Consider the following 24,907-nt stretch of genomic DNA (forward strand, 5'->3'; position numbering starts at 1 on the left):
TGGCGGCGGGCAGCGGACGTGAGGTTCTGCTGGGCTCAAGACCGTCGGCTGCCACGGCAAGATGGCGACAGATGTCAGCTGACACAATCGCCATCACGATGAGGATGTCACTTCTGTGGGTGTTGGTTTGTGACATCCCACTGTTGTCGGTGGTCAATCCTCAAACTCATCATTGGATTTTGACGCCATGCTAGCCCGTAGGCAATGAAATTTGTTCATTTGGTGTCGCCAAGCTGTCCAGCATTATTTTGGGGACACATTCATTAGTAGGAGTTAGCCAAAGTCCAAGCCCTTTGCTTTGATCCAAAATGGCCGACTTGTTTGTTGACATTTGCATCTTGTTTTGATAGCCCAATTTTGTGTCAATAGGCGAAACTGGCATCAGGAACTACTTTTGAAAAAAAATATCTGTCCAGTCGGCTGTTAAAAGTACAGAATATGACATTCACAAAGTGGGGCATTGAGAAAAAAATGTATCTCTTATACACACCAAGTTTGATTCAAGATATGACCTTGTGGTGATGAGTTGTCAGGTTTTCGTTCACTTTCCCGAGTTGGGGATTTGGTAAGCAAATCTCCGCTTTCATCCAAACTCGACAACTTCCTGTTTGTTGGCGGATATATATTCTTTCATCTTTTGTCATGATTGTTGCGTCCGTGTTTTCTTTTTCTTTTCAAACTTTCCAGAAGGATGTTAAAATGCAAAGCATCCATCATCGTAACTGATTTGGCAATATCATCATCTGCTTTTATGTACGTTTTTTCTTCGCATGCTGCATTTTATTGCACAAGCTATTTTATATATATATATATATATATATATATATATATATATAAATATTTACCGTCGCAATATCTTTTTATTGCCTTATATTATTGTGTCTTGTATAGCGCTTCTGCAACACCTCATTATGTATGCATTTAGACGTAAACATGGGATTTTTTTTTTCTTTCATTATTGTATATGTTTCAATAAGTTGACAGTAGCAATATGTCTGTATGGCTGCATCCTGCTGCGAGACTTTAAAAAATATATATATATTTCCCAATATGTTTGCAGCATATTCTGAAAACTGTGGATTATATTTTCTTATACTGAAAGTGTCTGTCTACTTTTGACATATTTACTGTACAGCGTGCCAACCTGTGCACTGCAAACTCAAGTGTGCGAGTCCGACCCCTAGCTAGAGCGCAGAATGGCTTTGGCGCATGCTGGAAAATCATTTATCTGCCCACCCCCCACGCACCCAGCAGATGCTTTCTGTCCAGTCGGCAGAAAACATCTGCTGGCCGATGATAATAGGCGACCCGCAATTGATGCAACTGGAACCACGTAGCGCAAAACAAAATGAAGAGAAAATGTCAGCTGCCATCCCAGAAGCTCCATTTCCTTCATACTTGTCTGCTTACAGCATGTCAACCGTCTTAATAAATAAATCCTATGTGTGTGTGTGTGTGTGTGTGTATTGGGAGTATCCATGCGCATATACACACGGCAGTATTTACAGTGTGTAGTCATGGCCCAGTCTTGTATTCCTCCCGACGCAGCACCATTTCCTGCTGTGTAATATTCAGTCTGTCCACATGCATGCTTCACATTTTTTTCCTCTCCACTTAACAGTTTGTTCTCACTATCAAGTGAGCTTGTTAGTTTGTGCATTATTTATTTATTTTTTACAATGACATTGTTTATTTAGTTAGTTCACAGGGTTGCACATGTAAGCGCTGATGAAAGGTCGAAGTTGGTTTTGTTTGTTAGTGAATAGTTGTATCTGTTGGTTGGTCAGCTTTGTTAGTTGGAATGCTATATATTTTTTAGTTTGCTAGTTAGGTTATTTCTTTTATTAGTTTTGATAGTTTGTTCCTATGTTTTTTGTCTGATTGCACAAATATAAGAGTAGTAATGAAAGGGCCAAGTTTGTTATTTAGTTATCTAGACATTTAGTTGTCCGTTAGCTTGTTAGCTAGCTCGCTAGTTACAGTACACAAATGTAGCATGTTGTGTTTTCTGTTTGTTAGCTTGTTAACTAGCTAGCTAATTGCTTTACCCAAGTGTAAGAGTGGTGATGACCTGGTGCCAGTTAGTAGTTGTTTTGTTTGTTGATTAGTTTTTTGGTTTCTGTCCAATGTATTTGTTTGGCTAACTAGAAAGCTAGATTTGTTTTCTCGCTCGCTAGCGAAGTATGTTACACAAATGTAAGTATAGTGATTCGAGCTTCTGATTGACTCGTATGGTCTTTTGAAACAGGGGATATTGCGCCGCTTTTGGCATGCGGCGTAAATGGAGATTTAGCTGGCCAAAGTAGGAGACTGCAACAAACCATGTGTTTCTTTCAGGGTGTTTTGGATAAACTCTTATTACTCTTAATGAGGCCGTGTTTGTGGGCACGTAAGAGGGTCAATTCCAAGCATTGATGATGAGTTTTCCTTGGCCGCTGAGCCAAACTGAGGACGAGGAGGAAGCGCGCTCATTAAAACAAATGGCTGGCCTGGAAGCCGCGTCTCCTCTCCTTGGATATGCTCGGGAATCTCCCCCCCCCTCGAGTCTTCCGGAATGGAGCAGTTCTCTGAGTAAAGCGTTCGAGTTGACAGCTTGGAGTGGACAAAAGAAGCTGACAGCTCATCTTCTCGGGCATCACTCCTTTTTTCTTTTTTTTTTGTCTTTGTTTTTTGGAAGGGGTTCTTTGGCTTCCGTCGTACACACACACACACACACACACAGCTGTCAGAAAAGCACCAGTAGGGATTTATCTCCGAGTGGACGCACATTCAACTTGTCTGCCCGCGTGAAACTGAGTTTTCATCCCTCAGCACAACATTGCTGCAAAGGGTGTTCCCCAGGGTTCCATTTCCATTCGGGTTTACTTCCCTTGACAATTTATTTTACCGCTGCCGTCACGAAAACGAGCCGCTTCATGATCACAAACAATTGTCGGAAGAGTACTGAAGCCACGTGCTGCTTCACCAAGTCTAAAGACCTTATTTGGTCGTTACGTGGAGGCCTGTTTAATGTCATTACGGTAGTACTCCGAGAGCTACGTTTTTTTTTCGAGGTAGCGCTAAAACGTTTAGAACCATACTATATACTACTTATTACTACTACTGGATGTGTTCTGTATGATAAAGCTGATTGTGAATTCTGAAGCCAATCTGCGTCGCTGCGGGGTCAGGAAGGATAATGGAATGGAGGGCCAGAGCGCCACTCAGAGGGGATCCGGGTCTTTTCTATTAACTCCAAGGCCAAGCGGAGGGGAATCCGGCTTTCAGCGCTCAACCCATGAAAACCCGCAGCACTCGGCCCAAGCTCAGACGGCGAAGCGGCGGGTGAAATGGGGGGGAAAAAGATGTCCCATGGGGTCCGGCGGTGATTGAGCCAGCGTTACATCAGCCTGCGCTCGCCTGATAACATTTGCTCTTCACAAAACACAATTTTTCTCATAGCAGGTGCGAAAATAAAAATAGTTTGTTTTGATGGACAAGCACATCTTAACTGTATACAGAATTGTTTTTTTTAAATGACCGGCTAGACTATTACACAGTAACATAGTTGACTGCTGGAGTTATCACTGTGTTTGGGTTCAGGGAGATTTTTTTTATGGAACGGAACCCCAAGCAAAGGGCTCCATTTTGAGAACCACTCATTTAGTAAAAAAAAGAAAAACAGTACTAATGAGTTGTTGTTGTGGTTGCAGGTATCTCCTGGGGACAACCAAAGCTCCGGCCTGCTGCTCACTCCGGGCGTGAGGTGGGGACAGACACCCATCAACCAGCTTACGCCCTGGGACACGGACGAGCCGCCCAGCAAGCAGCATCGGGATGGCGAGGCCACAGGTAATGCTCCAAAATCAACAGCTTTTTTCAACAAACCACTTTGATATATGCATTTTGAGTCTGTCCATGAGTGACAATGTTAACTACTACATTAGCTTTTTGTGCTAGCCGCTTAAACGGTTTCTTAGCTGGCGATATAGAGCAGCTTTAAGAAGGAGAACGCAGAGTAGAAATATAAATTTCTAGTTAGCTTCTCGCCTCATCACTAGCTAGCTTGTAAACGCCGACTGACTACTTGCTGTATGCTGTGAAAACAACATGCGTTACTAAGTAGATTGCAATCAAACTGTACTTACTACCATGGACTGCTAATGCTAATGAGGCTTCTCAATGTTACAGGTTGCAACTTAATGTTATTGTTCCATTGATTCTAGCTTGACAGGACTGTCGTTATACTGAGCTTTTTTTTTTCTTTAACAAAGCGGTACATGTTACAAAGGTCTGTAATGCTTATAGTTGGTTTTACTACCTTTAGTCAGTAATATCTCAAGCAGCTTTTTCATGAACAAAAGACTAAATGGCTTTCTAGCCATTAGCCTGCTAATGCTAATCAGGCTTCTCTCTGGGATTTTTTCTTTCTTTTTGTTATTTTCTTTTTCAATTTGTATTTTTGGTAGGTTCCTATCTCCTGTTTTGTAGCATTACTGCTAGCTTGACTATATCGAGCAGCTTTTTGTGAACAAGGGAAAGACAGTACGAGCTATTGTGGCCTGCTAAAGCTAACAATTCTCACTGTTAACTAGTTCTGTTTTGGTCGGTGTGTATGTCTACGTCCTATTTCCCATATATATGATTGCAGCTTTTTACAACCAAATAACTTTGTGCTACTTTGGCCTGCTAACAGAGACTCCTCAGTGTAACTGCTTGTATTTTGTTAGTTGTGTACTTTCATGGCCTGCTGTTAACGCTTGGTTTTACTTTGCTAGATTTCTACTTCCTGCTTTTGCTCCATTGCCGCTATCTCAGCCAGTCAAACCAACAGCTTTTTTTTTGTCAACAAAGGTCTTTACATACTAGCGTGAGCTGCTAATGCTATCCTCTGTGGTCATGCCCTATATAATGTACACTCTTGTTTTTACACCACACTCACTTTACACGCACTGCCGTCCTGCATAATGTACAAACAGCTGCTTTTTGTTGTTGTTGCATAAAGCGGACTAATCGCGCATATCATTATACAAAATGTCAAGATCGTACATGCAAAGAAACCACCTCACTGGTCTTAACAGCCCACGTCAAAAGTGCTGTCGACGGTATAATGTCGTTGTCTGCTATTCATGCCCTTGTCTCTCCTTTTCCTCCTCCTCCTTTTTTTCCCCTAAGTCTTATTGTAATGAAGCCACCCAGAATGACTTTGCCCCAGAGCGGTTAATTTCCTTCTCTGACCTGCCGCGGACTCACCCAAAATGTCTCTTTTAACAAGAACAGCAGCAGACAGTGGGTGTTACAGCAATAAAGGGGGACAACTGAGGGCTCTGATACAACAACCTTGGATTGATTGATTGACTGATTGATGTTTTTCTGTAGTTATTCAACCTTCATTTTTCCAGGTAAGGCACTTGAGAGCAGATTCTCATAGAAGACAGCAGAAAACAAAATCAAGGCAAATAGCAGTTATGTAATGCATTACATTACATCATAGCACACGGCGGATAAAAGGTTCAAAACAGGCTAAAAATAGGTGCGGCGATCATGTGCAGTATTGCTGACTAACTTTTTGTACAAAGATATTGGGATGAATGAGGCACATTTTTATTATTTTTATTTTTTACGGAGTGCTTTAGTTAATTGGGGCAGAAAATTAAAAAGTGGACTAAAAGTAGCGCGCAGATTGGGAACGTAGAGGTTAATGAAACTGCTGGAATGCAGAGTGCGGTTGCCGGGTGAGCAAAGAGCAAAGATTGGGTCGGGTCCCGGCAGTGTTTTATTGAAGGATTTTTCTGTGAGAAATGTCAATAGTTATGTCCATGTAGCGTGTTTTTCAAAAAGTAATTGTAGATACCAAGCAATAGTTTAGATGTTCAGTTTAATGACAACATAAATGGTATAATTATGATTATAGCATATAATGTCCTTTACTAATGTAATCTTAAGACCATTTCAATGTATTTATTGCATTTGTCCTTTTTCATTTTCATTTTTTGCTAATTTTAGTCATTTTTGTTTTAGTAATATTAGTCAATTCACTTCACACCAGTTGAAATATTAGGTTTAAAAATAAATAAGTAAATATATATATTTATTGGAATGTAATACAGTAAATTGGGCCCAAAGAAATTTGCCAGGGCTTTTTTTTCCTCTTTTTAAATCTGTCGTTTATTGTGTAGTCTATCAAATTCAGTGGCATTTAAGGGAATACATTTGAGTGAATAATCGGCAAGCCTTTGGAACCCTCTATTGATATGAACCGGGCAAAAGCCAGGTGGGGGATGCAAGACAGCACCAGCTGACTGACTTTTGACTTCTCTATCAGCACCTCCAGCATCATGAATAATGCTTCTTTTAGACTTTGGCCCTTTGACTCAGCGCTCAGTTATTTTTAGAAGGGAGGGCAGGAAGGCATCCTATGGCAGGGAGGCATCATTTAGGTCCAATATGGTTGTGTCTTCCCGGCACACCCAATGCACGAGCGCCGTAGGGTAGGAAATGATTGGCTCAGAGTGTGTGGATAAACACACAGTCTACAGTGGCATAAAAAAAGCGCAAGCAATGTGTTTGCTCTTTGCTAAACTCTCAGGATGATGTTGATCATACACAAGGGTTAATTCAACATAAGGGAGGTTGTGTTTTAAGGAAGAAAAAAACAAAAGCCTTAGCTGTCAGTAGTGCAGCAGCCGGACGATTGCACAAGAATGTTAGAAAAAATAAAGCACGATACAGAATCACTTATAAAGCCTAAAAATAGCCTAGTAATAACGCACTATATTGCAATAGTGAGAAATATACTTTAAAAATCATGAGTGGACCTTGTGTATTGCTTTGATGGAAAAGAAATGTTAGAATTTGCCACAAAAGTTTTTAAATGTGTAAGACCACAAATTACCTTTATTAAGACTTCAACTCACTTTTTTGTGTTATAAAAAAAAAAGTGTAATAATTTATACAGTACAGAAGTTTTTTTTTTTCAATGAGCAAAAAATGTCAAAACGTATTTTGCGAACAAAAAAAAAATTATCGCATTGATTTCTATTTAAAAAATAAAACTGTACAAACTTATTATTTTAAAGTGATTTTTCTTTTTTAAACGGTTAGCAAGATTTGTATGTAGCCTCACTTCGCCAAGTCTCTGACAAAAGAAGCGTCCCTCGAAGGCATGCACGAGCCTGAGTCTCTATCATGGCAATTTGTGATGTCATGTGATTATAAAACTCATTAGGTGTGATAAAGTCAGAGAAGATGTGGTCCAGTTTTAACAAAATAGCAGCACTAGCAATACGTAGCTAGAATTAGCACACATGAGCCACATTATCATAGCTTCTTTGTATTAGTTTTACAATAACACTAAATGTTAGTAGTTAGGTTTTTATTTTTTGCAGAATGTAAAATCAATTTTTAAAAAATCAGGAAAGATGATAAACATAGCTGTCGAGCAGAAGTGTTGCTAATTTTAGCAGCACTATCAATACGTAACTAGCATTAGCACCGTAGACAATCAAAATCAGCCGCAATATCACAGCTTCTTCATATTAGTGTTACTATAACACTAAATTTTATTAGTTCGATTTTTTTATGTTTTGCAGAATGGAAAAATCAATAAAGAAAATCAGGAAAGATGATAAACAGCTGTCGAGCACAAATGTTGCTAATTTTGTATCACTCCTCAATCCTCTCAGCTGCCTGACATCCCTTATATCTTATACCAGTTGTTGGCAAACGAGGGATGGCTATTTATTTATTTTATTTATTTATAGAGCTGGATCTTCCAACAGTCTTGGCAAACTCTTGAAGCACATGCTAGCAGGTCAGTGTGAGGCTGTAGCTGTGTGCTGGGGACTTCTCGCGATAACATCCTCAACGGTTAATAGTATTAAAAACGTAGAAATTTCAAGTGCCTCCAAAAAAGACGTAGATAATTCAAAACAACTTTTAATAATAAGTAGCTCCGTATGATCCAAAACCCCTTTTAAACAGGAATAAGCTATACGTGTCTGTTGTTTATTGGGATCTGTCAAAAAAAAAAAAAGAAGTCCATATAAAATATTTGTGTTTGTGTGTGCTCACCATGCGCTTGTACAATGACATCTGTTGTGTTCCTCCATGTTTTTTTCCCCCGGTTGTTCCTCTCATTTGCCGCCCGTGTGCACATAACTAAGCCCTGCGCGCAGAGGGCCGGAGTGCGCTCGTGATTCACGGTAGAGTGCACGTCAATTTGGAGTCCTCTCAGGCTCTCGTCTCTCATCCTATTTGATTGTCTAATAGCCGACTTAAAACCCTTCCCTGTCACACCCGACTCACAGCTTTGTCAGCGACTTACTGAAAAAAATGACCGTCGACAGATGCCAACCTGACATCCTCATAGCCACCTGAACCGACTTAAAGTTTCAGGAACATTTCATTCCTTTTGCTGGGTTCTTGTGGCGAACCCTACAGATCTTTTTCAACTCACCTTCCTTGGTTGAGCAGTTTTCCTGCGTTTGCCTTGCAGGTCCCGCCTGGGTGGCGCCGGTCGCCGCCGTCAGCCAACCCAGCCTCCTCCCCCACACCTACGGCCTCCCCCATCTGCCGTCCTACAACCACAGCGTGACGGCGCAGTCGCCCATCATCGGCGTGACATCGGTGCCACCGCCCCATCATCAGCACTCCCTCATGACCGCCCACTTCCAGCTGACCCCGCAATCCACCCCGCAGCCGCCCGCCATGGTGCTGAGCATGCCCGGCCAGCCGCCCTACGCCACCGTTCCGTCCAACCACGTGGTGCACCCCAGCCCTCACGCCATGATGGGCAACGGCCACTTGAGCGCCCACCACCCGGGCCTCATCCAGATCACCAACGGACAGGGGGCCGGCGCACACGCTCCGGCCGCCACGCACGCCCCGTCAGCCGCGGCCGACAATCAGGAGGGTCTTAATGGGCTGCAAATGCTGCGGACGGTCGGGATGGGGAAGTACGAGTTCAGCGATCCGGGACATCCTAAAGGTAAGCAAGGAGGGGGGAGGCTACTATGAGTAGACGGGAATGTTCCAGATCGTGGTTCTGTAATTTTTTTCTTTTTTTTTTCGTTAGAAACACGTAGCCTAAATCCACTGTTAGATTTTTGAGTTTCACAGTGTTGTAATCCCAGCATGCTTGTAATTGAATTATTTGGTTTACTGGGTAGCTTTGGTTTATGCTGCATGCTCTAGCATTTAAAAATACAACAACATATAAATACGTTTTTGGGAGTGAAGGACAAAGTGTTATAGAACGTATTTATACGTTTTGGGGTTTGAATGAGTTAATATTACATTTGTGGAACATGAGTTTTGCAGCAAAATCCAGCCATTTTTATACATCTCAGGGGGGCGGCCATTTTGCCTTTTGCTGTCGACTGATGGTGACATCACAGTTGCACAGGCAACAACCAATCACAGCTCACCTGTATTCTAAAGCTGAGCTGTGATTGGTTGTTACCTGAGCAACTGTGCTGTCACTTTCACTCGACCGCAAGTGACAAAATGGCCCCCTCCTGTATATCTGATATTGATTAAAAACTGTTGGAGTTTGCTGCTTAATTCATATTCCATTACTACAATATTAACCAGAATACCGTATTTAGACTAGTGTGGCTGCATAGAACATATTATTGACTTCCCCTTTAAGGAAGTGTGCTGCTTTATTTTTTTGCTACATAGCTAGTTGTGCTGGACTAGAATTTCTCACCGTGGCATATAGCGCATTTTACAGCAACCACCGCTGTTTTCCTAAGATGGAACCCAGATGCAGCGGATACAATGAAAACCGCAGAGGCCCCAGTATTGAACCCTGTGGATCACCATGTTATACATGTGAAATTCATATTGCACGTATTCGTCCAACCATTTTCTTTTTTTCGCTCGACATCGTTAGTATGCATTCCTCAATCTCGGGCTCAACTGAAGTATTTTTTTACTAATAAACGGCGACTCCCCCAGATCCTACCAGTCTGCACCTCGCCGGCATCGTTTGCGAAGTTGATTCACAGCCCTCGAGCTGAATTTGCCGTCTGGTTTTAACCTTGGCGTTTACGACGCAGGGACGCGTCAGAAACAGATGTTCGCAATTCCCGGTACAATTTTCACATTTAATGAAGCTTTTCATTTAGGTTTAGATTGTGTTCACCCCCCAAAAAAAACACACACACACACACACACTCACTCGCTCAACCCCCCCCCCCCCCCTTCGCCACATCTCCGACTCATTGCGATCAATAAAACAAAGGCAAATGAACTTGTAGATTGCAGAAAAGCAATTATTTTGCGGCCTGCCCCGCGCTACATTGAAATGAGACTGTAGGTAGAATTGCAAACGGATAATTAGACAGGATTGTCGGCTCGGTCTGGTCTCTATAAAATGAGAATCGTTGCTGCCTCCGGCGTGTTGAATAGGCTGTCATGATCCATTAAGCCTATACGCGCACGGCTGCGTTGACCTCCCGCTAAGAGGCCCGCAATGTTTTGGCTTGACGGCTGTTGCGGCGTCACACCGCGACAATGTGTCTGCGGAAGATTCCAGCCGGAGGAATTGTAAGCTTCCACTATTTTGCAGTTTATTACATTTTCAATCAATTAACCCACATGGCGGCGGCACCTGCTAACACATGCTAAAATGGGAAGATATCAATAAACCTCCAAATCCGACAGGCCACAACAAAAAGACTGGGGAAAAAAACGACTGGCCGATGACGTCTCCAGTCCTTCCAGTTTCAAAAGTGATGTCATCGCTTTTGAACAAGTTGCACGCCCGAGGACACTCCGCCACAGTTCGCTAGTGACGCGAGTGTGGAGCGTTTGTGGCGTTTGATGGCAAAGGGGCCTGATCTTGCAGACGCTGACGGCACTCTTAATCCCCCCCCCACACACACACAACAGGCCGCTAAGTGTGTGTGTGTCTGCCTGATTTTGGGTGTTTATATTTTGTCAGATGACAGCCTGCAAACAGTACGGCGGCAGAAATTGCGCCTCGTCTTTTGATGCGGCTTCGCTTCAAAGGCGGCAATTTGTCTTCGCTCCGCTTCGCCGAGCACATTTTATTCTTTCTGCCGATACGTGCTTGTCAGGATTCACGTCAGCCGCTATCGTGTGCACCTGACCGGCAAGCGTACAGTATATGGACAGTCTTAAGCCACCACTGGATTTATGGGTTTGCATTGCTGTAATTCTAAATTAGTTGAATGGTTACGTAAAACTAACTAGTGTTAATTTGGTCACATTTTTCACCTGACTTAAATTAGACGAGACTAAAACCTTCATTAATAAACTATAACTGGGACTAAATCCATATTTTGATTAATGAAGACGAATACCTCACTTCATAAAAACTGCACTAAAATCTATGGACATTTTCGTTCATGAACAAAAACGAGACGAAAATTATTTAATTTTGTAAAATCTGTGGCACACACCTTTTCAAATCTGCAGCTAGCGGGTGCAACATGGACAATCAAATGAGACAGACAAGAAATGGATTCACGGTGAAAGGTTAAAAAAAAATAACTCAATTATACTTAGAACGTAACATTAATCCAACAGCTATAACATTCCAACAATAATGTTAATCTGACCGCTAACTAATGCTGGCTAATTTACTAGCTCATAGCACGGAGCCATATTAGCACTTGTTGATATACTGTAATTGTGTGCCAAGTTGTTTTTCATCAAAAAGATGAAGAAACATTTTATGTGAAATAGTTTTAGATCCGAAATGTTCAACATAATCTGCTGACAAAAAAATATGCAGGGGTAAAATGATCGTCTTTACTAAAACGTTGAGAGTTTTTGTTGACTAAAACTAGACGGAACAAAATTCTGTTTTCTTGGACTAAAATAAAGACTAAAATGCTAGATTTATAGTCGACTAAAAATGGACGAAATAAAACCAGGATGCGGTTTACTTACTATGATCAAAACTAACAAGCGGGATTAAAACTGGACTAAATTGAAAAATGCTGGATACAATTAACAGTAAAAACAACTAGTATTCGTTATGGTTGATTGCATATGTGAGGGAAAAGGAAAGTGCAGCGTATCGTCTGCTTTGTGTGCACTTTTAACTTCCTCTCCTGCTGTGATGTTTCAGTCGCCGCACTATAATTTTGCCCACCTTGTTTCACCGCCCACAGCGGGCGCTCCCGGTAATACCCGCCTGTCGACGGCGTGCACTTCCGCCTCCTCTTTACGTTTTAAATTTTGTTTTTTATTGTAACTCAAATAACTGGTGCGGCTGACTCGGACCAACTCTGCTGCCAGCGTAGGTGACTGACATTGTTGATTAAAGGGCTCGTAAAGAGTGCGGAGCGCAAGCTGGGAGAGTATATTGAGCAGTTTAAATCGATGCTGGCGTCCTGATGAATATCAGCCACGGGATGCAAGTGTTGAGCTCAGCACGGGCGGACTCGGAAATGGAAGGGATATGAATACATCTAACCAAAGACAAAAATATGTAAATTGGGGAAGTTTTGCATTCTTTGTTTTGGACTTTGTGTTATTTGTTATTTTATAGGCAGCCCGCCAGGCCTACAAACCACTAGGGGAAACCCTGGTAGAGGTAGAATTTAGTTTTAGTAGTCTAATATAAAAAAAAAAAAGGCGTGTTTATTGGCTCCCATATCGGTCCGTCAAAAGTGTCCATTTTGTTTTGACACACATTCCGTTTGAAAAACAAGACACTCAACGTTTGCTTCCACCTCAGCGGTTTTTTTACTGGTCCTTTGCTCACACACGAGCGGCAGAGACGATCACATGCATAAGTGCACCCGAGGAGCCACCGGGCCCACGTTAGACATCCACACGCGGTGACGCGCGGCGACACGCGGCCCCCCCCCCGCCTGCCTGGTGAGTTCATCTTCCAGTCAGCTCACATCAGACCTCATCGGGGGGAGCGAGGAGCCGCCATGGCGAACTGCAATTAAGATGCCCCGCCGGGTAAAGATCAACGCAGCGGTTTGCCATTTAAACGTGTATCTTAAAAGAAAAAGAAAAAATCTATCTGATCAAATAAGACTTTACATTACTGCAATAAGAGTTTTCTTTTTAGTTCAAAAGAGGAGATATTGTATGTACATTGCAAAGAGCATACACGGTCTGCTGACTAACACGGCAGCTGCTCTCACACCTTGCTGCTAAACATGGAGCTCCCTCGTGATCACTAACATACAATTGTTTATAGTTACTTGGCGCCGAGTGTTACGAAATAACTTCAGGCAATGAGCCACATGACATTATTAACTAGGTAGCAGTTATCTGATACATTTTCATTACAGCATTGAGCTTAATCATTTGATTTGGATGGTGTTTATGTGCGTTTTAAACTGATTGGCAACATGGTCAAGTAAGGTAAAAAAGAGTCTGATGTTTTGCCAATTTGGTTTCATCAGAGGATGCTAGTGGAAATGTCTGATAGAAGTCCTAAAACTTTCCAAATTTCTACCCATTGGTTCTCACTTTTCAACCACACCCGACCTTCAGGTTAAAAAATGAATGAAGCAGTCGTGGTTCCTTTTTACGGAAGCATTTTCACTTGCATTCACTTGGAGCTTTGTTTTGTTTTTGTGTGTAATAAAAAATTATATATATATTTTTTTCACTTTTACTGAATATTTTTTTGTTCAATATTCAGAAAAACAGAAAAAATTCTTTAAAACGGGGAAGGGGTGGAATATTTAAATAAAAACAGAAAAAAACAGAAGCTGGTGCTGTTTTTCAGAGTACTTTTTTTTTGGGGGGGGGGGGGGGGGGCTCGATAAAGTTGAAGTTCAGAGGGGAAAAAAAACTCCATAAAAAAATTGTTGAAAAAAAATAATAATTTCCCCATTTTTTTCCTGAATTATTATTCTTTTTTCCGAGTAATTTTTCCTCCTGTTTTCAGAATTTTTTTTAACGACAGAAAAAAATATGCAATAAAACAGAAACAAATCTGAAAAAAATACACAAAAAACAAAGCTCCACTTTAAAAAATAAAAAATAAAAATAAAAAAAGTAAATATTGTACTACAAAAAAGTGCCTCCCTTCCAATAAAAACACTCACAATAACAACAACAAAATACAATTTTTGAATAAATGTGCTCAGGAAAGGTTAGATAGAAAGTTCTAGTCAGGGTTTGTTTAAAGGTAAGAATTAGGGCTACAGTTGGTGGGTTAGTGAGTTAGCTTTAATTTGGAAGCATCCTACAACTGCTTGTTAGTAGCTCCACATTCCCATCTCGCCCGCCCGTCCAACAAAACTGCACACCCTAAAAAAGTCTCAATGATCAGACCTAGTCTAATGTATTGACCATCGGCAGCGAAAATTTGTGCACTTGACGCATTCAGAGCAGTAAGCACGTGCTGGCCGCCAACGCCGCCGCCGCCGCTTATCCGAAGGTAGGTCGCGAGTGCTCGTTGAGATAAAACGGCCTCAGCTGTATTATTTGTGCGTCATCACTCATCATTTAAATTTCAGACAAGGATGAGGACAGCGGGGAGCTTCCCTTCCAGTGAGTCGTCGCAAACAGTTTTGCGATATCCACGCCAAGCCCATTCATCATGACGGCCTTCATTAAACCTACCCCCCCCCCCCCCCTTCCCCCTTTATCCTCGCTCGCCATCTTTGTACGCAAGCTTCACTGGAACGGTGACGGATGCGGTGTCAAATGTGCGCATGCGGGAGTTGCTGACGGGGCGGCAAATTGATTCAGTACGATTTGGCGCCTTCGCGACTATCTTCAAGTTGATCCGTATAACGAAACAAGACGGAAATAGCAAAGAAAGAATAGAATGGAGTACTGTAACGTTGGTTTTGTACATTTTAGCATAGCATAGCAGAGCGATCCTTAACGAGCATACAGCTAAGCAGTCCCTTGATAGTAATTATTTGACTCTCTGTGACTTTGAACAGTTTTGTTCGTATTGTGAGGCATACATAGGGCAATCTTATAATATAGTCAGGTCAGACATCATTGTCCCCCCCCCCCACAACATTTTTTTTTACCCCCTAGAAATGCAAACGATTTACAGTTTGTAACAAATAATGATCCATGTAAATGTAAACAATTTACCTTTCACGACTTTGTCAATCTTTAGTATAAGTGTGTTTAAAATACAGCGTTACACGCCTCTTATATCTCTTTTAATTGCCACGAATAAACGTAAAAGAACAATTTTAACAGTCAGCTGATCGGTTAATCGTTTTTTTTTTGCCCATCCCTAGTCAGTTGTGATCTGCTCTAATAAAAAAGCATGGCTTCCCTCCAAAAGTGTCTTGTACATCTTGGCCTCCGGAGCCACGAGAGAGAGAGAGGGGAAGTGGGGACGGCGCGGCTGGGAATAAGAAAGCCGCCTGCCGCCCTCGCTCATTCTCGCTCGTTATCGTATTTTAAAGGCGAGGAGCCCCCACCAGGAGCCCCCGTGCATTATATCTGCCCGCAGTTAATGCGCGGACGGCGGATAGCTCATTAAGATTGATCATCCCTTGCCCACCTCCTCGCGTGTACAATGCAGCGACGGCTTCATTAATCACCCGGATCTCTGAGATAAAGCTCTTGAACGTCAGGGCCGCCGAACCCGCGGCCCCTGACGGATCAGGTCGTACATGCATAATCGCATCCTGGGAGTGTCCCCTTGCCACCTCGCACCTGCCCTCCTTTACGACAAGAGATTCCTTTCGTTCGCTTAAAGTTAGCGGGATCGCGTCGTCTTTTCTGAAAATGAAAAGAAGCTCACTGCCTGTTTGCTCTTTGGTTTATTTATTTTTCGTCCCGCCTTGTCCTTATTTTGACCCGCCCCCTTCCAACGGCACCTTTCTTTACGGCGGACTTGTTAGGATAGCACCTTCTCCAGTGCAGATGGCAAAAATTCTGGGAAAATTCCATTTTCACATACTGCAGTGTAATTTACGCAGAAGTCTGACCCCACACATTACGATAGAAACAAACAGATCCTTGCACCAAATTACTTAGTAGGTGTACGAACCCACGAATACGCCCTTCCTGTTTGATTTCGGGCATGGGTCCTTGAGCTCTTTTAGTGTCTCCTGTTCTGATTGACGAAGAAAAGTATTTTAGCGTTGGTCATTTTTCTGGTACTTGAAAAGTTAGGTATTTGGTTTAAGAACTTTGACAACAACTGGTCTTGGATACCCGTTTCCTATTTGGCGTCATTGGGATCCTGTCGTAGGAGTTTAACAATGTACAAACTTGGAATTTGCCCACAGTGGTTGACTTCCAGTTCTATTTCAGACATTGGTCGCTGAGAGTTTTATCCGCGTCCTGACATGACTGACATAATCTGTGTTGGATTACCCCCCCCCCCCCCCACTTTTCATTGGGCGCTTCTGAGTGACTTTTGGGCTATAACTCATTCACTGCCATTGACGGCTATAGACGTCAAAAATTCATTTGAACTATTTTTATTAGTTTAACTTTTTTTTTATTCACTTTTGTTAACAAGAGTATGAAAACCTAGGGGGGGGGGGGATTATTGTACATTTAGAACGGATATAAAATGTGTGATTATTTTTTAGTTAACTAGTGAAGTCATGCAATTAGTTATAATTAAAAAATGTAATCGCCTGACGCCCCTAATTTTTAATAATCTTTTCTTTTCTTTTTTTCTTTATCGCGTCAGGTGATTAAAACTTGTAATTGTAATTAATCGCATGACTTCAATAGTTAAGTCATAATTAATTACAAATTTTACATGTTTTCAAAATGTACAATACATTTTTTTCTAGGTTTTTATGTTCTTGTTAAAAGTGGGAAACATTTTAAACTGATAGAAATAGTTCAAATGATTTTTTTACGTTTATAGCCGTCAATGGCAGTGAATGAGTTCATCTTCGGGACCCTCAAAATACATAAATTTTCTCCGGGGGTATACAGTCTTACCAAAATTTATGAGCTTCCAGGCATGTTGAGCACCCCAAAAAGAAGATAGGAAGAAATTTCACCGTTTTCTCAAATGCATCATTAACAACCTGCAATATATTTAGTTAGCAAAGTGCAAGTGGGAACTGTAAAACTTGGAAGAACGATGTAGAAACAGCTGGAGTCCCTTTGGCTCCGGGGAGCGGTGGCGCTTATCGGCCTCCCCGAAAAACTTAATGGAAAAAGTTTACGAGCGCCGTGAAAGCCCATCAAATAAAGTTGATTTCCGCGGCACAAACAGATACAAGGAGACATTTACAAGAAATGTGATTCAAGTCATGTGGATATAAACTGATACTGATACTGCCTTTTATGGATTTCCAGAATATAGATCTTACCATTGTCTTTGTAAAGACAGATTTTTGTTGTTGTTGGATATTTATCACCTAGATGATATTCGTCCAAATATTGACTTCTAATTCTGACTTTGCTTCAGCTTTACTGCGGGTTAGCGACAGAGTACAGTACATTATGACTTATGTCACCATTGTAGCAATTAAAACTTCAGTTTTTGCCGTCTTCAACTAAATCAAGTTGCAAGTTAATATTTCAGCCCTTTTAAATAATTGTTCGCTAAAATCGAACAAATGAAACTCATAAGAAAGACCGCTGTCGTTGTAACTTCCTCCTGCTGGTAAACACAGCAGATGCTACCAGGAAGTCTCGTCTGCGGTGTGGCGGATGTCTCTCTCCAATGACGAGGCCTAATTGCAGCTGGGACTGGGGGGTGGGGGGGGGGGCGTAGCTGGCGCAGAAGCTGCTCAGCAGTGTCGGCCATGTTCGAGTCAAACTTCTGCCCAGAAAACTTTTAAATGGCTTTGATAATGCATGCAGGACATCTAATAAATACTAATGACGAGAGCAGACAATAGCAGGAATAGCTAGCTCCCCTTTTCACATCTTATTATTCCTGGGAGTTAGCAACAAGGTCGGCACGGGGGAAGATTGATAGTTTGGCTGCGACGTAGACGGATGATAATGGCTCCAGACTGCAATCAAGACATCTTGGGTGCGCTCGCGCGACGGAAATCTCGAGCAGGGGCGGAGATAGCGTGTTGCTATTGAATGACGCTGAATCGCGGCATTATTGACTTTTCATTGTGGCCGTTTCCCGAGCGCCTGACGACGGTATATTACAGTTGTCACCGTGTCGATAATTGATGCTGCTGTATGGGTAATGTGTTGAAACGCATGACGATATGATATATCACGATGCCGATATTTGTTGGTAGCGTACTGAAACTGGATTGTAACAGTTAGCAATTTATTTATGACACTATTTAGTGCTAATGTAGAAATTCGATGGCGTAAGTAAAAATGATGCAGGTCATAACTATGTCAGGTACTGATACAATAGAGTTAAGCATGGTTTCGATAGGTGATGCTTTTTTTAGTGATACGGTATTGTATAATGATATATAACACACATGGCTTAATATCATACAGCCAATATTTAATGCTAGGTTATCTGTGCAAACACGGATGCCTTTTTGTTATGTTGATTAATATGCATTGTCAAAAAAAAAGAGAAGGGAACCACGGGTACTAGTTAGCCCTAAGGACAACATGAGTAGCCCACGGGTCTCTTCTAAAAATAACTAATCAGTGATGGGACACTGTGACTTACTAAAGAAGAATTAATACTAGAGGTGTGCCAAAAAATTGATTCTCATAAGAATCGCGATTCTCATTTAGTACGATTCAGAATCGATTTTAAATGTCCCAAAATAGATTTTATTTAAATGATTTTATACTGTCCAGCCTTTGTCTGTGTGTGCCTTTATTAAGAGCGCTATTCATACTGTACCCGGTTTGGCCACTTAGGGGCAGTGTGGTTCCGCGCGGTCTAATACACTGTTAAGTTGTAGCCGCATTAGAGAGTAGAAGGAAAAAGTCACGACCAAGTTATTCCAATAAAAATTGTTGTTTTTTTGTAGTGTGGAGCCGTTCTTTTGAGTGATAAAAGTGCCGTGAGTAGCGCGCTAATTAGCATTAGCAATATCAAATCATTTTGAATAAAAAAAAATCAATCTTAATCGACCCAAAAATTGGAATCGAATCGTGAGACATTCAAAAATTCCCACCCCTAATTAATACTTTTTTTCTTTATTTTTTTACTTACATAGGCTACTAGTTTCTTCTGCTCTAATTATTATATATTTTATTTAAAAATAAAACAAAATCTGTTCACTGGAACAAATAGTGTAAAAAGTCATTTTAGAGCTGTCATTTTAATACCATGATACTGATGATGTGTGTCACATTACTCCCAACGATATTGATATTTAATGCCGGTCAAATGATACCACGTAAAGATACGGTACAGTATATCACAATATTGACATTTAAATCTGTAAGTAAATACCATTCTGCATGGAGGTGTTTTGCAATATGTATCGGTAAAATATTGATATTTTGGTGCAACCCTAACGATGAGACATTTTATAAGATTATAAGATAGCGTGGTGTTGTTATTAGCATATCTTACCGCTATAAATGTTGTTTCTGTCTTCAAGGGCTAGTATGCAAGAGCTACAACAAAATTAGAAGGTCACATCTGCCATACTTAAAAATGGTCAGAAAATGCTGAAAGAAAGACAGGATTTAAATTGTTTTTTTTTAACAAGTTCTAATAGAATCACAGGCAAGCATTGCATCGCCCCGACCGCTGACCTTCCCGCTTGAGCCGCTTTGACTTTTAGGACGTTGTCCAGTAAACGCCGGCCTTGGACACGGTGACATTTATCCTTAAAGGGCTCAGCTGACATGAAAATGTTGTTATTGTGTTTGTCTACATGCCGAGAAGGCGGCAAGAAATGTGGCGAGTCGTAAACACGATATGTACGAGTGTGAAGGGTAAAAAAAAACAACAACAACAACGCTGAAAGTCATTTGGGACCCTTTGCGCTGTGCTTGAGCGAGGTTTTTACAGGGTGTCCGGGGGCGGTCAGGCATTCAAAGTAAATAAAAGACGAAAAAGTTAAGGACTTTATGAAGGTATTTTAAGATGTTTTATAGCTCAACTGATTTTTAAAATGGTGTTAGAAGGTATTTAATTGCACTTTTTATGTGTATTTTAGAATTTCAGGTCAAGTATTTACAGTGGCAAATATCATGAATGCAAATGAGCATTCTTTTTTTCCTTTGCACTTTGACCTGATTTTTCCTCACATGATGTCAGATTATTTTGATTTGAATGAAGTTAGCGTTTCAGGCTAAACATCCGTTTTTGCAATTAAACCATTACCATACCATAGGTATGAAAGTAAGAAGTTTTTTTTTTTTAAATTCAGTTGGTTCTGGACCATAAAATATATAAATAGTGATTGAACAACCAATTTCATGTCATAAACAAAAGTCTTAATTAATAATTGACCCATTGATTATTATGAGCATAATCATCGCAGTGCTTTCGTGTTTGTATATTAGCTAATGCTTTCTGACAGCTAATGTCGTGATTGCTTGTCGGGGCTTTCATTAGAACAGAGTGCAGCACTTGTCCGTCCCCCCCCCCCCCCCCTTTTTAATTCAATTACATTAAGTTACTATTTCAGCAGCGGAGTTCAAAGTGGTGGCGTTTATAAAGCCGGCTGTAAAAAACAAAGCTGACAAAGCCAAATGAATCACCACTATGTCGTCCGTTCTTCACCTTGACTGCTGGCCGAGATCAAACAATATTGTACGAAAAAAACAATCCGAAACAATTTGATTTGTTGACATTAGGGTCATGAGGGGCTTATTTATTAGCCTCTTTACCAAAACGGCGGCTCCCTGAAGGGCTATAAAAACAAGGTGAAAAATGTGCTGTAGTTGTTGATCCTGATTTTCCAGGTTCATACTGTGCCCCCCCCCCCCCCCCCTTTAAAGGGGTAGAGCTCTGAAAGGCCAGGCTTCCAGTTCTGTCTGATCATGAGTCGTTTTCATGGACTGATTGTGACTATTAGGGATCAATAAAGTCATCTGAATCTGAAAACTATTTTAAAATGTTCACGTGTCAGTTTCATGGACTTGTTTTTGTTATGCAGGTTGTTTTTCCTGATGTGTTAAATGTGTCCGATCTGTGATTGGCCCGGGTTGTCTGCACCCTGATTGGCTCGCCGTCAACCAATGAGAAGCCTGTTTTCCAACAAAACTAGAATCAGATCTTAATTAATTCGACGCTCCCATTAGATTCGTGCAGCCTTTTTGTCAGTTCAATTTGCATTTTGTGCTTTCACCAGTAATTCACCCCAGGATGCTTTGGCATCATGAGAACTTTGATGTTTTTTTTGTGTGTGGTTTTTTTTTTGCGTTTTTTATTTGGCATCATTAAAAAAAAAAAATGCTCAAGCAGGATATAATAGAGCAAAATGTCATTAAAGTGGAATGAAGCCATCAAGAGAGTCTTTCCATAGTATGTTTGTAAAAAAAAAAAAATGCTTCAAAAATAGTGTGAAGGTGACGCGCTGACGTCCAGAAACGTCACACATCACTTGAGATGTGCACAGCAGAGCTGGAAAAGAAATCTTTACACATTTCTGACGAGGTGCCATTGGCTGGAAGCGCCTGCGAAGTGGATGTCATTATTCTGCATATTCCCTCGCGGAAGTATTTATTTCAGTGCTGCAAGCTTGGCGTGTGTGGGCCGCGGAAAAGGTGTTACAGCATTTTTTATTTTTTTTAAATAGTTGATGCCAGAAAAAGCGAGAAAATGCAGTTTTAGGTCCCTTTAGGTACCATCGAATGACATTTGATAACAAAGACAATTATTGTGTGCTTGCCGTGTTTTGATGTTGCAGTGCGGCTAAATAAGATAACTAAATTATTGTAAATAGTTGATGTGGTGCAGAAACAAACTGTAACCACTCAAAAAAATTGTTAAATTAATTATATGATGTTAGAGCAAGATTTTAAGTTATTCCAGAATCACATTTCCAATCTATTAATGTTTTGTCCCTCCACTGTATCCAACTGTTGTCACCAAAATATTAGGTACACCTCAATGCAAGTGTACCTAATAAATAAGCGTAACTCAAGATAGACACAGATTTGTTGCATTTTTTTTGCACGTAGCTTCTCGTCACCCCTTTTAGTCCCTGCTTGAATTATTCGGGGGGGGGGGGGGGGGGGGGCCTTACCGACAGTGGTGTCCCACTTTTCGCAGGCTGGAGTTATTCCTGTAGTGCGCGCCTTGTTGTGTGTCATCTGTCGCGCTTGTATTTGATTGCGAAGGGACTCCATTTGCATCTTGTCAAACATAATTGGCTGGCGTTTTATGAGAACATATTCTAGCGATGTTTTAGGCCCGCAGCGTTGGTAAAAAAAATCTTATTTACAGAGACCAAACATGACAGAAGCACATGGATGTCAAAATCAACATCAAAATGAAAGTATAACTAACATGTATTTTTTTCAAATTTTATTGAATTTAAAGGCTGTCATTTTAAACGTAACCTTTGTATTGACAAGAGCTAACAAACTTTTGTTAGTTGAGTAAGACAATAAAATGGATCGGAATTGCTTGATTTAAAAAAAAAATACATTTAAAGTCTGCTTTTTAGAATCGGCGCAGACGGCAAATTTCATATTTTCACTACACTGTTTTTGTTTTTTTAGTTTAAGTAACGAAATCCAGTACACAGAAAATATAAAATCAAGTTGCTACTTGTTTTGTTTTTTTAAAGAACAGACTGTAAATGTAATTTTAGTAATTTTAGCATCTTGAACTTTATGAATTGGCATGCATGGTTAAAGTATGTGAACCTGCTATGACAATCCAAATGATCATATTTGGGGAAAAATAAGTTATGGTTGCATCAACTTATTTTTTTGCTTACAAGCAACTGAATACATAAAGAGATTAAATACAGCTAATGTTTCAAGCACAATTTTTTTTAAGTCATTTTTGTGTCAAATCTATTTAAATAACATGTTTACAGTTTGTAAGTTTTTAATTATAAAAAAATAATAATAATGTTTGTAAACATACTTGTTTAAAAATATCAATACCAAGCATTAATTTGCATACTTAAGACCACCATACCCCATAAAAAAATATGCATTTTTAAGATATGTGATCCTGTAGCCTCCAATGCCCCCAATAATGGGACCTTCTTTTTTTTTTTTTTATAATATGTGACCTACGGACCTCTCCCATTCTGCATGGCTAACATTGAAGCCACACCCCCTTGGGCTCCTTGACAGACGTTCTCTCCCTTTGAGCTCGTCCTCAGATTTGCCCTTACGCCGTCCTCGGGGTACAGCCTGACCTCTGGACCTCCAGGTTCCAGGTCCCCCTTCAAAGGGCCCCTACAGCATCTTTGAACCCTCCCACCCTTCTCCTTGACGAGCGGCTTCTTAACTCGGCGCTCTCGAGCAGGAAGGGGGATGTAAAAATAAGACTTGAAACGAACGGCGTCATCACGGACTATTCTCCCAGGCAGCGAGAGTGAAGAGTTGTTGACGATCCGAGCGGATTTCCTGTGGAATGAATGCGGTTGATTGAGAAGAGGAATGTTTTGACGCCATTGGACGCCATCTGACTTTTTTTGTCACGTGGCCACGCGAAGAAACAAGGATGCCGACGGCTTTGATCCTCGCTTGTTTTCAATACGCAAGCAACAAAGAGACATTTGCAAGCCTTTGATTTGGTTTTTTTTTTGTAGCTTAAGAAGCCATCAAAATGGCCCATGAAATATTCATTTTTATCCTTATAGTATTACAGTTAAAATGTGTACATTAAGTGAAATTTATCGTAGTTTATTTATTAAACATGAAAAAAAGAGGTCAATCTTCACTGACAAGTAACCTAATAGGATCGTGTGCATGTAGAGTCCAATCAATGTTTTTATTCATCAAAAAATGTAAATATAATTCAATTAAAAAAAAATAATAATAATTTTAACAAAATTATTGCGTAAAAAAAATCTCAAGTGTGCATTTGGAATTTAAAACTAAAAAAATAAGTTATTGTTTTCATCAAATAACAAAGCTAGAATAATATGCAATTTTATAAATGTCATTTCAGTTCTAAAGAAAAAAAGAAAAAGTATTGCGTTTAAAAAGTGTTCAAGTGTAAAATAATGATTAAATAAATGCCAGGCAAAACTTTTTTCATTTTGAGGAACCAATAGGCTTCGCATTTCATTGTTGATAGTGACACTTGAAATATTATATAATTATATCAAACTTGTTTTGTAGTATTAGAAAACCAACCATTTATTTGATAAAAATTAAAACAACTTTTAAAGTGATTTTCCTCTGAACTTGTACTTTATGAGTTTACCATTTGTGTATTTAATGATTGCATATTAATCTACTAGAGCTATTCATTCTGGTGGCTTCCTGCTGTTTCTCTAAGAAGACATGTAAATGAGTTCAAATGACATTAAAATAGATGTTAATATGTGGTATATTAATATTGATGTACTTTATTCATCTTTACTTCATTATTATGTGCTTTATTTAGTTTGCTATTACGTTAATCCAAAGAGACTGCAAAAAGGTTACTTTAAAATAATTAATAAATCTTAGATTTATGACTTTTCTGAAATGTCTTTAAATGTTATATATGCTATATATTTTCTTCAACATTAATTGCATTTTTTAGTAGTATGTGAATTTGCGAGAAATGCATGCATTTGGCGTTACAATATAAGGTACCTTATAATTATTTCTGAAATAATGATAAAAATCTAGATGTAGTTTTCTCAATTTGAGTCAATTTGCTTTATTTTGACTATTTAATTTATGGACTCAAAAGGATTTTATTCACTAAGTAAAATGTGTTTTTGTAATGAAAAATCCACTTTATACACTTGATTGTCTTGCTTCGAAAACAGAGCATGCAGCGTAAATACTTTTATACATTGATTTAATTTAATTTTTAATGTGCATCATAAAATATGCTCCTGTCTCTTTACGCTCCGGATAAAAACATTATCATGAGTTATGTATTGAATTATTGATTGACTGTTGGTGCTGGTTGGTTTTCCGGCCAATTAAGCAAGCAGCGTTTTAC

General features: G+C 40.2%; 1 protein-coding gene across 2 annotated transcripts in view; it reads left to right on the forward strand.

Annotated features, from left to right (window-relative positions):
• The window catches only part of klhl29 (kelch-like family member 29), a 175,192-nt gene that overhangs the window by 95,338 nt on the left and 54,947 nt on the right, over window positions 1-24,907 (forward strand). For both annotated transcript variants that reach the window (XM_086061512.1, XM_086061513.1), the window contains 2 exons: window positions 3,693-3,831; window positions 8,477-8,968. In XM_086061512.1, coding sequence (XP_085917638.1) covers window positions 3,693-3,831; window positions 8,477-8,968 — 631 coding nt within the window. The remainder of the gene's footprint in view (window positions 1-3,692; window positions 3,832-8,476; window positions 8,969-24,907) is intronic.

This window comes from Leptonotus elevatus, chromosome 18 (assembly GCF_054856555.1).
Source record: "Leptonotus elevatus isolate MCC_2025b chromosome 18, RoL_Lele_1.0, whole genome shotgun sequence".
NCBI classification, from domain to species: domain Eukaryota; kingdom Metazoa; phylum Chordata; class Actinopteri; order Syngnathiformes; family Syngnathidae; genus Leptonotus; species Leptonotus elevatus.